The sequence below is a fragment of the Pteropus medius genome, unplaced genomic scaffold, assembly GCF_902729225.1.
Source record: "Pteropus medius unplaced genomic scaffold, Ma_sr-lr_union100, whole genome shotgun sequence".
Classification (NCBI taxonomy): domain Eukaryota; kingdom Metazoa; phylum Chordata; class Mammalia; order Chiroptera; family Pteropodidae; genus Pteropus; species Pteropus medius.
Genome location: NW_024344378.1, coordinates 90,727 through 104,809, shown reverse-complemented (window position 1 = coordinate 104,809; position 14,083 = coordinate 90,727). Strand labels below are relative to the sequence as shown.

The 14,083-nt window shown below is 40.3% G+C and overlaps 1 protein-coding gene across 18 annotated transcripts in view; it reads right to left on the bottom strand.

Annotated features, from left to right (window-relative positions):
- The window catches only part of ZMYND11 (zinc finger MYND-type containing 11), an 89,804-nt gene that overhangs the window by 22,817 nt on the left and 52,904 nt on the right, over positions 1-14,083 (bottom strand). For 9 of the 18 annotated variants that reach the window (XM_039870950.1, XM_039870947.1, XM_039870944.1 and 6 more), the window contains exons 4-5: positions 12,664-12,708; positions 9,820-9,981 (exon numbers count right to left, since the gene is read on the bottom strand). The exons of 4 other annotated variants lie outside the window; for them this stretch is intronic. In XM_039870950.1, coding sequence (XP_039726884.1) covers positions 9,820-9,981; positions 12,664-12,708 — 207 coding nt within the window. Of the gene's footprint in view, positions 1-9,819; positions 9,982-10,434; positions 10,471-12,663; positions 12,709-14,083 lie in introns of those variants that run through there. 5 more of the 18 variants (XM_039870953.1, XM_039870954.1, XM_039870952.1 and 2 more) reach the window with 2 other exon arrangements.

Here is a 14,083-nt window from a genome sequence, read left to right as displayed (position 1 = left end):
TCACCGGCAGCTCTAGGAGTGATTTGGGTCAACCTCTGGAAATTATCACGAGACAAGCTGTCCATTCTATGAGCGCCGTTCTCGCACCCATTTTAAAACGACAGTAATCGCTTGGCTGAAACCGTGTTTCAAAAGTACGTGAGACGCCGTCCGCTACAGCGAGAGGCTCCTGAGCCCGTTACAGAGAGCCGAGGGGCCGCTCTCCTCCAAGGGGGAAACGATGGCCAACCCTGCCCATCTCCCTGAATGACGGACTCTTAAGCCAGTTACAAATGATCGCTGGGTTACTGCACATCCAGAGACAAGTCGTGAAGGAGCCGCACGCGGCGTCTCCCGGTGTTTCTAGCTGGAAGGAGGTATGAACAACTCTGACCCACGGCTGACTGTGGATTACACGGCCCAAGCATCACTATTTGATGGGACATTCAAGATTAAATGGCCTGGAATTTTTAATGGACCTAGGACTCTGCTTTTCAGTTGTACAGATGTATTTCTGTAAAGAATGAACTTGTGGAAAGAGCATTTCAGCACGCCGAATATCCCCCCAAAACGCTGAAAAGCAGAAATCAAGGTGTCATCTCCTTAGATCACACAATTCTGCTGCGAGGGTTTAAACCCAAGTCCCCAAGTCTCTGACTAAAGACAAAGGCCTTGCGCTTTTTGGAGTCCCGGTATCTAGAATGTTCTCGGTGGGCAAACTTCCTGTGGCAGGAGGGCCCGATGGTAAATATTTGGGATTTGAGGAAACACGGCCGGTGTCTGCCCGAGCCGCTCGACTGCCACCGCGGCGAGGAAGCGGCCGCAGACAGCGCGGATGCTCCGTGAGCGGGGCCGTGCTCTAACAAGCCTCGTGGACGCCAAAACAGTAATTTCTTACGACTTTCACAAAATAACACTCCTCTTTTGACTTTTCTTCAATTATTTAAAACCCTGACACCCATTCTTAGCTCATGAGCAGTACACGAACAGGTGGCGGGCTTGCCCTGGCCCACGGGCTGCAGTTTGCAACCCCTGACTAGTTCCAGCTCTGGAAAGCAGGGGCCACGACGGTCTCGCCGAGCATTCTCCTGCCGGGCCCTGGACGCTAGCCGGCACGCAGTAAGTGTTCAGTAGCCACTAGGTGGACCGAACTGACGACGGTCACTCCTAACCAACCTCACTGCCTACGACAAAAAAATACCCCATGTAGCTGAACTCGACAGTATGAGATCCTTCCAAAAGTCAGTCACGCCAGAGCTGTGTTGGCACATTCTGGCTGCTATAAACCATTCCGTTTACCTCTGGTGTGGGAACCATCCAGTCTCCAGATGGCACCTACATATCATTCACTGCTGGCCCCTAACAAATGAGAGAGCTCGTTTAAAGGGCAGTGAGTTCGCTACCACCTGGGGACACGTGCTGGAGAGCAGACTCCAGGGCCTCAGCCCCAAGGCTTGTTCTGAACAGCACACTGGGGATTCTGGCCCCTTTGGCCTCCAAGTCACTAGAGAAATGCTAATGTGCATGTAAAAGACCTAAGCAGTCTGAGGAATCTCAGTGCTGCAAGCACTCCTCCATGACTGCCTGCAACCACACACGGAAAAGAATCACGACGAATTCTACCCGCCTGTAAACTGCCTGTGTCGTTACTGAAATCAGAGGCTGCGCAGTACCCTCTACAACTTGTAATGACGGAATACAAAGGAATCCCAGTGTTCATAAGAAATCCCCAAAACTGAGACTTTAACCACAGAGCCGGTCTAGGGGGGCGGGGGGAGGGGAGTGGCCCCAATCTCTGCTATTTCCCCTCCCATACCACTGGGACCCCAACACCAATCAATGACAATCATTTTTTAGAATAATTTTCTAAAAACACACCTACATTCAGTCTTTTTCACCACTGGTACCGACACACTGAAATTAACCCTGTAATACAAGACCAAAGACCAGAGCACCGAACCTGCCGCCGGTCTCGGTGGTGGCCGGCGCGGAAGCTCACTCATGCACGGAGCGTGCACTGCACACACGTATGTGTGTGGGGGGGGGCCTCCAGCTCTCCCCTAGACCCCTACAGCCAATCCAGCAACAGTCCTTTGCACTTAAGTTTCCGGCCATTGTATTTTTTTTTAATGTAAAGGAATGTAGATTTAAGCTTTGAGACCTCCCTTAAGCTGTCACAGATTCGCCTTCTCACAGCTGGTCGCAGGAACTCAGAGGCTAATTCAAACTACTACGAGTATCTTGAGGGAGACCCTCGGAGATGTGCTAGAAACGCAACACCACCCCACGCCCAGTGAGGAGGCTGGTCCTGCAGAATCCCTGACGCACAGTGTTTCCGGTCTTGTTCACCACAGCTACACACTGCACCGACTGCTACTCCGCCTGTACCTGTGCTGAGTTTTACAAAGTCGACTCTCTGATCTCTCTCTGACTGAGGTCAGCAAGTTAGGTTCAGATGATGTAATCAGTTGTATAGCAGTCAGTCCGGGGTGACTTACCAACTAATAAAGCATCTCAAATTAATTCCACAGGCCACAAAACCAACCGGTATTGCACAAATACGTAGTATTTCTAAACCCACTAAATCCGCATAGTCACAAAAAATTGCTAAAGTATTATTAGCTACAGATATAGGATGTGACTATGCATGTCAGGAATTTTATCGTTCAATATTAAATGCACTTTGGGGAGTAACTTTAAGCTCCTCTCTGGCGAGTCATAGGGACCCAAGAATAGGAAAAGAACGTTCAGATAAACTTCGTGAAACCAGGTATTCCAGTCCATCTAGTTGTTCCTCCTCTTCTACACAATACTAATCTTTAATGAAAAAACAAGATTCCAAAGGCAGAAGCAGAATGCATTCCTCAGTGGAGTAAGTCTTTCCATTCTTTTCTGAAAATAAGTTACATGACTCTGCTTTCAGGTCATGAAATGAGTATCATTTGTTCTCTACTCACGGAGGCTGACCACCAGCCAACGAGAACACCACCTGTCCACCTGCGTGCGCCTTCCCCTCCTACCTCCTGCATTTGCAGACGATGAAAGACAGTGCACACTTGTTCAGTTCAGCAGTACTGGAAACACGAAGTGAGCTTTCTATTTACCTAGATTAAGATGGACCCATCCTGACATACAGACCGGCCCAACTACCATCTCCTTACTTAAGAGTTAAAATTCAAAGACAAAATTCCATTCGGATTCTAAACAAGCCACAAAATACTTATCACGGAGGTCAAAGACACCACCACCCCAAACATTCCACACTCATACCCAAGCCTTTCTGACCGTGGCACTGTCAAACCCGTAACGGGAGGGCAATGTGGAAACCAGGTGCCTCCTGTTCTCTCCTACTTGGGTCCAGGTAGTTTTATAAAGAGATTAGATAATAATACATGAGGTTTTAAAGTTTTATATCCCAGATCCAAATTTTAAAATCTTCTGGCTTTATCAACGTTCCCATTACTTTTTCCCCTAGTCAAGACTGTGATGAACAGTAAAACTGCCTGTTTTACTGTATTAAGATCTTTTTTTAATTAATTTTCTACTTTGTTAGTATAAAAATAGGATCCAGTTAGCTTTAAAAATTGTAAAAAAAATATTTAATTTTCATTCAGTGTTCGATACTATGATTGTCTATTACTTTTTTTTTTAAAAAGGCCCTCTCCCCTCCCCCCAAAAAAGGCTTCTGTTTCATTTAAAAATCAAATCTCCATTCCCTATTCTTTAATATGTATCTTGAAGGTAAATGCACTTACTTTCAGGGTGAAAATATTAATAGATTTCCCACATTAACAAGCGAAGGCCAGAAAGCAAGAACAATCAGTTTCATAGTAGATACATAAGGAATTCATGTTCAAAGTATTTTCATTAAGCCATTTATACCATTTCATTCTGAACATTAACTGAGCATTCTCTCAACTTACCTACATACCCAAAAGAATGAAAAGAATGAAAAGGGGATTCAGAAGTAAATTTCCACCTCCAGTTTCAAGAAATTGCTTTCACCACGATTCTTTCTTTCGCTATCAAAACAGCCAAAAGTCACAGCGCACATTACTCAAACTGTGAGTTACCCAGAATTAAGTCTGTATGTACCACCCTGATTAAGCCCTAGGGGGCCTCCTAATGGCGACTTAGTCTTGGTTTTGTTTTAGTAGACCCATTAAATTCCTTAATTTTCAGTGTCTGCCTAATGAGTATACTATAACCCATGTGGAAAAAATATCTAGTACCTGGGTTTGACATCCAATTTAAAAGTTAATTTGAAACGCTTTCTATAAACTCCTTTCTCTTTTAAGTTGTTAGGTTTCCTGTAAAATACGTATCTTCATTCCAAATACGTTAAAGAGAAGCTGCATTCGAAGGAGCCTCAGGAACAGTCCGTCAGCGCGGAAGCACCAGGCAGGGGCGCGCACCCTCGGGTGCCCGCAGAGGTCTGCCTGCCGACAACAGGGGTCCTGAGAGCCGGGTGCCGCGAAGGCAGGAGAGCTCTATGCTGTCTGTGTGGGACCGACGTACTTCAGCTACGAATGAGATTCTCCACAGAGACTACTTCGTTTCCTTATCTACCTTTCCTTGTGTTTCTGTATTTTATTAATGGGCTAGCTTCATTCACCAGTTTGTATGTTAACACAACTTAAAAATTTGTGATCCTTAAACAGAAAAATGCCATCTGAAATGTGAGGGGAGATGAGTACTTTCTAGACAGTGGAATAATACATCCCCTGTCTACTACCTTGAATACCTTTTTTGTGACTTAAACTGATCTTTCCATATAAAATCACAATAAGTATAAATGGAATGTAAAGTGAACCAAAGCTGGGTCATAAAGAATTGTAAGATAAAATTTTACATCACCATAAAATATAATTATAAAAGCCCAAGATAAAAATCTTTGGGTGGATTTCACTGGGGCAATAATCTACTTCAGAGGCCCAAATATGGAAAAAGAGACAAGTAGGTCACCGTGGCCCTCCCTTCTAGCACTTTCTATGTGCTCTCAGTAACAGCAACACAATACACAACTCAGAGCGCTAACTTTTGCTCCCTAATGACATCATTTTAGTCTACACGTAAAATTTTAATTTATCTGAACTTAAAAGGAGCTATAATACAAATCTATAGCTCTTCCAACTTATGAGAACAACATCCATTCACGTGTTACGAGAGGGTGGAGGAAACGGGCCCATTCTCAAAACTACATCTCAAAACCATTCAACTGGAAAGTGCCAACTAATTTGTTTTGCTATATAGTTTCTTTCTCCCTAAAGTTAACTTTCTGACTTTTTATGAGGCACCAGCTTCACAGCAAATGCAGCGCTATCAGAAACGAGAGCCATTCATCTGTGGAATACACACTTTGGTACATACACTGTGTCTCACAGCCATGACGCAGTGTCTGCTACCCAACCTGCTGTGTGCACAAGGGACAAGTTGATTTGCGTCCTTCCGTTAGCACTCTTCCAAGTCATAACGCTGTCTTGATGGGCAGAAGAAATGCCAGGCCAGTCACGAAGCTGACATTCTATCCCAAAGGTGCTTCCCTTGGAGTGCCGCGGGCGCCTGGAATGCACGGTTCTCACCCTGCGCTGACTGATACAGGGGGCAGCCATAAGCCACGTGTGCCAAACTGAAACCAGCTCCTGGGTCTCGCAGGCCACATTGAAGTGCTCAACAAACACGTAGCCAGTGGCTCCTGCTGGACAACACAGAGAACGTCTATCCCCACAGAAAGGTCTCCCCAACAGCACTGCTCTAAAAGGCACCATAGTTCCAACCTCTGGGGCGGTCCTAGGGTTTAACATAGTGCCTTTTACCCGTATATTAAAAAAATTGTCAAGTAGTCATCACTCAAACAGTATCGTGATGTTCCCCAGCAGGACTGGACGCCAGTGAGTATAGTGTGCAGTGCACACACGCACACACATGCGCGCACACGCACACGCTCCTCCGAGTACACACAGCACAGACGTACACCTATGCATGCACATACACACCAGCCATGCATGCATACATATATGTGCTCACACACACACACAGGCTTGTATACACACCCAGGCCTACCTTCTGTAAACACAGCATCGAAGGATAAAATGACTTTGTAATATATAAAATAAATAAATAAATAAATAAATGCGCGCGCGCGCGCATACACACACACACATATATATAAATGAAGCAACATTAAAATAAGACATCCATTTGTACCCTATCAAATTAGAAACAAAAAATTGGAAAATACTTTCATGTTGGCATAATGGGTATAATCCTCTACAGGACAACGTAGTGATTTTAATCACAAGTTTAAATGTGCCTATCTTTTAAATTTAAGAATTCCACTTCGACGAATTTATCCTATGAAGGTGATTAGACAGAATTACACAGATGTATATAAATTTATTCTCTCTCATTTAAAAAAATACATCTGACTATACTGTGTTTTAAAGATATATCCTTTAGGCAAATAAAATCTCAAAAGCACTATTCACTTTAAAATTAAGGTTTTCTCTCTTTTTTTTCGTCTAAAAAATTCATGGCTATTTCAGGAATATGAAATTCAAATACAACCAAATAAAACAAAATATAAACCTCAGTTTCATACAAAAATGAAGTATAATGCAATTCAGACTGGAGCGTGCGACATAAACGTCCCCTCTGACAGGGAGGCTGCAGTGCCGCAGTGCCCGTCAGACAGGACGCTGGAACAATGCAGCGCGCCTCGGTGGGGGCCTGGCTGGATAGATTATGGCACACTGTGATACCCGGAAAACACCGGGGGACGTTGCTGAATAGAAACGACCTGGCAGTGGTGGGGTGCATAGAGTTACACTGACACAGATGTAAACAGACGAGCACGGGGAGAGGTCTGAGAACATGCGCCTGCTGTGTGAAAGCACTTTCAGGAGTTTCACTTTTTTTTTTTATCCTCCTCTAAGTTAGTTGAATTTTTTACAGCAAGCTTTAAAAAAAAATTTAAAGGGCTTTAAATTTTTTTTAACTACTGAGAGTTCTCAGTACTAAGAGTGGGAAACAGAACATTACTCGAATTCCGAATTTTCTTCGAAGCAAAATGCTAATCTGACGTTCATAGGCTACTTTTCGATAACAATCAACTGTATCTGTAAAGTAATAGCTTATTTTTCAGAAAGGCAAACATTCCAAAGAAATATTCTCAGGGTTATGAGATTCTTGAGATTATGAAAACTGATAAAATTATTTTAAATTGAGAAAAATTTCTATCATTGCCCTCTTAAAATATTTCAGAAGCCGTTAGATGTTTGAGATAAAGCTGCTTGAGCTGAAGTAAATCTGGTAATAACAGCTGATAGATAGGTGAGACATAACCTATTCTCGGCAACTTTTAATGAACCTCCCATGTATTTTTCTTATCATTTTTAATATTTTCAATTAGAGTTGACATTCTCAGTGACTTTTTCGATGCTGTAAGCAGCAGAGATTATATAAAAATGAAATAGTCTTCTGATCATTTAAGGTATTAGAACTATTTTAATCTTCAATTTTAGGTAATAATGGTTAGCTTCCATCTACTGTTTGATATACCTGCACTGAAGTTCGGCTCTGGGCATCTTATCTTCAAAATTCCTCATTAATGTATCTAATTAACCTATCTTTCCAAACATTAATTAAAAAGAAAAACAGGAAACATCATTATTCTGGTTTGGAACCAAAGTTGTTAAAATCACTTTACTTGCATTTTTGACATTTTGTTTAAAAAAACAAATCAAAAACAAAACTTTTACCTTAAAGATATGTAAAACTGCATTCGAATTTCAAGGTTATTATTACCTCTTCTCCCAGGAAAGAAACTGTTAGCGCTAATCTTTTTCTTGAACATGACAATGCAAATGGTAGCATAGATCTAACACAGAAAAAAACTATTTCTTTGGAAGTTTTAAAGCTCGTGATAAAACTCACCATCGCCAACCCAGACAGGGGCCTTTTGAGCCTCTCCACAGAATAGCTCACAGTCTATGAAACAAATGTGTGAGTAACACTGTGTCATGGACTCATTTCAGTAAGCCTAATTATATCACAGTGTGAGACTATCTAGACCAACAAAGAAAACCAGAGAGAAGAAAAGAAAAAAACAGGACAGGGTAAGCTAAATTCCACTTTGGTTATCAACTATCCTTCTGTTGTGAGCCAGCAACACTCTAAAAAAATTTTTTTGAAAAATTCATCCAATCAATGAAGAGTAGAGCAAACATATAGAGAAAATGGAATCTGACAACTTGGTGGTGAATTTTAACAGAAGTAGCATTACACTTTTTCTTCAAAGGTATAATTGTTCAATATCCATTCTTCATGTAAGGAATTTAATACACCCACAATAAAGTTTAACCCATCCTCAAAAATCCCAGTGTTTTTGTTTAAATTCTTTACTGTAAGAACTAAATCTCAGATATTAAAAAGCTATGGCTGTGAAGACACAGATATATCCAGAAGCGTATTTCCCACATTCCTGAATCCATATTATTTGATGTTTTTACTATCTTAATGCTTTTGTTCTTAAGATCTCATTAATGTTTTACTCCCTCTAGTGTAAACTGTTACCAGAAAACAGGAGATAAACGTTTGCTTTTACAATGCGTGGCCAGAATCCACGAGAACACAATGTGAGTGTCGCTGCAGTTCCCACGCCTCCGATTACAGTGGTCTTTGTAGACACGCAGATTCCTAAAGAGCAAGTCTGCAACCTGAGGCTTGATGCTGCCACATTCAGACCTAGGGACTGCGCACAGCCGATGTAGCCCATAGGCATTTTATCACGAGTCATCACTGCACATTATTTTTCAATGCTATCCCGATGGCCTTTCATCTGCCTATGGAACACGTATAGCACGGGGTCGAATGTGTACACTGAGGTAACGCGAAGCCAGAATGTACACTGTTACTCATCATGCTGGCAGAAAATGTCTGGCTGACATCAAAGAGGGAAAACAACTATGAAGACAAAAACTTTTTTTTTGGAAGAATCAATGAATATTTCAGTTATTCTAGTATTACAAAGAACATTCACAAACTGGACTCATGAGTAATCTGGGCAATTTGCATGGTTCCAAATAAGTATCTTAATAATTTTAAGTACAAAATAATAGGAGATTGAAGCAAATAATTCCTTGCTAATCACCATCAACGCCATATGTAATGTAGTATTTCGGTGTCACACATCACTCGTATACACACACGCCACATTCTGCAACCAATAAGCACAGTCGGGTATACTTTTCAATGGGGAAATACTATGAATGAAAATAACTGTGCAAAGTACCTACTTTACCTACCAGCCTATTTCGTTTTGCTTTAAATTAAAATTCTTTATATACAACTGTCCCATCCCTCCACCCTCCAAATAAAACAGGAGAAAAAATGAACTAACCCACAATATGACAAAAAAAAAAAAAAAAAAAGGCAACATTACATGGATATAAATAGGAAGTAGATACAGAATGTCTCCACAATGTGCCTTCTGCTGCATCTCTGGTGCAGAGAGGACACGCTGAACGGACTGTGGTGTGGGAGTGCTTCTTTATTCCCAAGGCTCCCTCAAAGGAGTCACGCAATCCAGAGGCAAGGCAAGTGCAAAGTATTTTTACATGATTATAACTTTCTAAAAAACAACCCCCTGAATACGTTGTGTGTCTGTGACATTCATTTATGAGTGCTCTACGTTCATCGACCGTCATTTCCGTAGATAACCCCCACCCTCCAGGGCTTTATCCATCAACCTGGCACGACCACCTGGGATATCTTTGTGCGGCTAGTGTTGATGAATTCCAACCCTCTGACCAGCACATTAAAGCTCATATAGGTACTCACCCTGCAAACTGGGCACTGCCAGTGACTACTGCTGTCTCTAAGCCTGTACTCATCAGACAAACACTTGGAATGATACACACGAAAACACAGGTCACATATCAACACCTCTCCAGGCAAATGGCATTCAAAACAATACCAGTCATGATTTTCTGTTTCCCAGTCCTACAAAAAATACAAAATAGTTTCGTATGACATTTTGTCAATATCTGCAATGACTAAGAACAAAATTGAAACTAAAGTCCATCAGAAGTTAGGCATTATAAACAATCTTAGACATTTACTGTGTTAAAACAAAAGGGAAAAAATATCCAGAAATTTGCTTCTTTAAATTCTTTCCTAAACAGTATTAATGTTCAAAATATCTTAAGGTGATCTGATTGCAAAACCAGTCCAAAATAAGTCCAAAGCCAATCCCAGTTCTAACAGTATCTTTCATTTTTTAATATAATCTATGAAATAATTTCTTCAGTGAACTGGATATCACAAACATCTATAGCTTAGTATTTCAAATAAACAAACCTCTGTTTTGTTCTGCTTTTTTTAAAAAAATATAGTAAGTACTTAGTTAGCACACTGTGGGAACAGAGAAAAATAGTAAGAAATGGTGATGCTCACTATTCTTATCTTCTCATCCATGGTATTGGATGCTTTATTGAAAATAACCATTAATCAGAATGTCCATGTTGTTTGTGATAGGCTGTCAAATTTTCAGGGTCTGTTGAATTTGGAAAAATAAATTGAAAATGTGAAACTAAAGGTTTATCACATTCTCCAAAGGACAATTGCCATAAAATCAAAAAAGGAAGTAGGCTCATTTTCTTACTGGGGCTATTCCTAGAAATAAAAGGACATAACTGCAGGTGTACAGGTTTCCTTCGACATTTTCCTTCTGTTACGCTCTTTTTTATACAGCCAATACCATTTAAACATACAAAGGAAGATGTTATAAGTTCTCTTAATTTAGAATTCATGCTTCATTAATATCACTCTTAGCTTCTGTCAAAAAATGCCCGTGTTCAGAGTGATTGATTCGTCTCCAGCTTTCTACTGTAGATGTGCTGACTGCATGAACAAGGAAGGGTCTAACTCACATTTTAGCATCATCAAGGTCACTCCCAATGGGACACCCAGAATTCTAAACCTGGGCTCTGCCATCATTTTTCTTTTCTGTTAGTCCCTGTCTACACTGTTTGTGAAGAAAGGCAGCCTTCTCATTTTCTCTCAAGTCGATAACTCCCCCAATAAATGAGTCTGACACAGCGTCTGCTTAGCAAGCAGTGACACTGCAGGTGGCCAGGCTGAAAAGCATTAACTCTGCTGCTGGACCACAGGACAGGGCTACTGCCCACTTCCTCGAAAGGGAGGCAGCCACCTATGTCCCAGAATTCACATCTTCCATCCCACATACAAAGTCAGGACTAGAGCACATTAGTAAATTCAGCAAAAATGTTAACATTTTGGTTTGCTTTTTGTTAAGAAATTGGTGGTCTTTATTGACCAAAGTAATAATGCAAAATAATAATAATGATAATAATGATAATAATAATAATAACCATTTCTAGTTATTTGCTGCAGACATACTCTGTAAACTTATGTTGGTGGAGTAATTTCAGTCAGACTGCCTTTAAAAAATCCTAAGATGCTGAATAAACACGAAACCCTAATCTGTGCACGGTAGGAAAAACATCGACCTCACGGAGTGTGTGGCATAATGGCACCATAGAGACACAACAGGTGCGTGTGGTGCCTAGCTGCACCGAAACCACAGTCACTGAGTGCCCATTTCACGAAGCTCACATGCGAGCTGCATTTTAGCTTTTTTAATCTTGGCAACAAAAACTGATGTTAGGTTTCAGTGAAAGTACTTTTTCTATTTTTAACAGAACTCTTTCCAAGTTTAAAACAAAGTATTTCTAAATATTTTTCTTCATAGCTGTTCAGAAACATCTTAAAGAATTCTGGTGGCTTATATTTGACTCATTATGAACAAAAGAAACTCCCATCCTTCATCATTTTAACTTTTTTTTTTTTTTTAACATTAATTCGTGTTCCTGTGATTCTTAAAATGGTCGTCACTAAGAAAAGGAATCAAGAGAATATAATTCTGGTGCAGTCCAGCCTCCTCCACACTACCAGCTCCATTTTCCTAACCCCCCCCTCTCCCACCCGCCCATGAAGCAAAGGTGAAAATGGATCTTTCTTTGATGGGGTGTTTAAAAGTAGACCTAGTTTTCCATAACGATTATAGAATGAAAGTATAATTCAAATGAAGTAAAAATGAACACCTGGCTGCATGGGTACGTAAAGGCACGTAAGTAACTGTTATCTAAGAGACAGTACAGGGTGGAATGCACGTGCCGTACATTCTCTTAATCACAGCAACAGCTGTTTAGAATATAAAACATATGCAAACGTCAAGTTCAGAAGTTATGAGATTCTGAACCCAGGACACATTGCTCTGAGGTATAAATGATACAGGCATACTGACGATAGGCAGCTGCCTACAACTTTTCTTTTATGTGGTGCACTGACTAATCCTGGGTTACGCACGCCCGAAAGCGAGGCTGCATTCTCCCCTGGCTTTCACCAGATGTCAGCAGCTGCTCTGACACAGCCTGACCAACAGCATGATATATGAAATGCCACTTCCGCACTTCAAGAAGAATTTTTAAAAGCACACCTACTAGCACAAAATCCAGAACTAGAAGCAATGTAAAGACAGTATAATTTTAACGAACAATTCTAACAATAGTTAACTAAGAGAGCCTAAAGATAGAGATGTAATACAAAAAAAAAAAAAAAAAAACAATTAAAGTAAAACAACATAGTGCAAAATTAGTTCACCTTGTTTGGGGTTGCTGTCCTGGAGAAAGGCTGCATACTGTAGGCCTTTCAAAATAAAAACAAAATAATCTTGGTCTCTCTACTATAACTTTGCTCAATATCAGGCAATACACAGACCTTTTAAAGGGATTTCATATGTGGTCAAACTTTTGTTATTTGCTATACAACTTACATTATTTTGCAGATGATATCAAATGATAATCTATGAACATGCTAATGATGAATGGAAAAGCAGTTAACATGTAAACTCAAAAGTCATTACTAGCTTAAGAGGAAACTTTTGATCCTAACACAAAAGCAAATGGACAGAGAAAATCTCTCTCTAGGAGGTCATGTGCCATGAAATCTATCATGATGTTAGAAAAACATTTTAATAACAAACAAATTCAGTGCCATTATAAATCTGCATAAGATCATAAATGTGTGTCTTTATGATCTGAAACTGGTTCAAGCTAGAAATTCTTTTTCATTATAATAGGAGTGATGAATGTGAACATGGTCAATTCGAAACTTCACCGCGGTGTAAAACGTGGCACAAGCTGTCTTCAGAACCTACTAGAAAAAATTCCACCATCCAGATGCACCCTGCGGCACTACTCCTGTTACCACTTACAGCATTTGGCTGAGATTTGGGAGCCAGGCTAGCCCAAATCCTGGCTCTGGCACTCACAGGCCATGTCATCTAGAGCAGAATACTGAGCTTCTCTGTGTATCATTTTCTATTAGTAAAATGTACAAAATAGCAATACCTCCTTGATAGGGTTTTTCTAAGGATCAACTAAGTTACAATGCTAGGTGTTAGCTGGTGTTATTAAGATGACTTGTTTGCAAAAGCACACAAAACAGGAATTGACAAGTTAACAAAATGATATGGTGCTTGTAATTAAACATGTGCAAATTTCTTCTTCAGCACTTTAAGTTCATTATGCCAGCTGACTCACAATTCTGTAAGCACCACAGAGCAAGAAATATTGTCAAGTCAATTTAGAGGTGACACTGATGCAGGAGGGTTCATGGGAGAACTGTCTGGAACGAGGGCCTCCTAAACTATAATCCACCCTCATCGTAGTCAAAAGAGATTCTAACTTTTAATTCTCTATATGTAAGGAGCAGATAAACCTTACATTATCAAATATGTGTTTGATGTGGTATTTTAATATAGATACGATGTAAAATTAATTCTCTACAACTCAAGGTTTAATTCTGTTAATAAATGCAGTTAATCACTGAAGAATTTGATGATTAAATATTTCCAGTAATTTTGAATATTAATTTTTTAAATAAAAATGTCACAAGACTGCTTAGATAGAATTTAGACAGGAGAAAGAAAAGCTCACACACATTCACTCTATCAGTATAAGCTGAAAAGAGTATAACAAAATAGCATGACCCAAAATATTCTACTAAATAAAATGGAAAT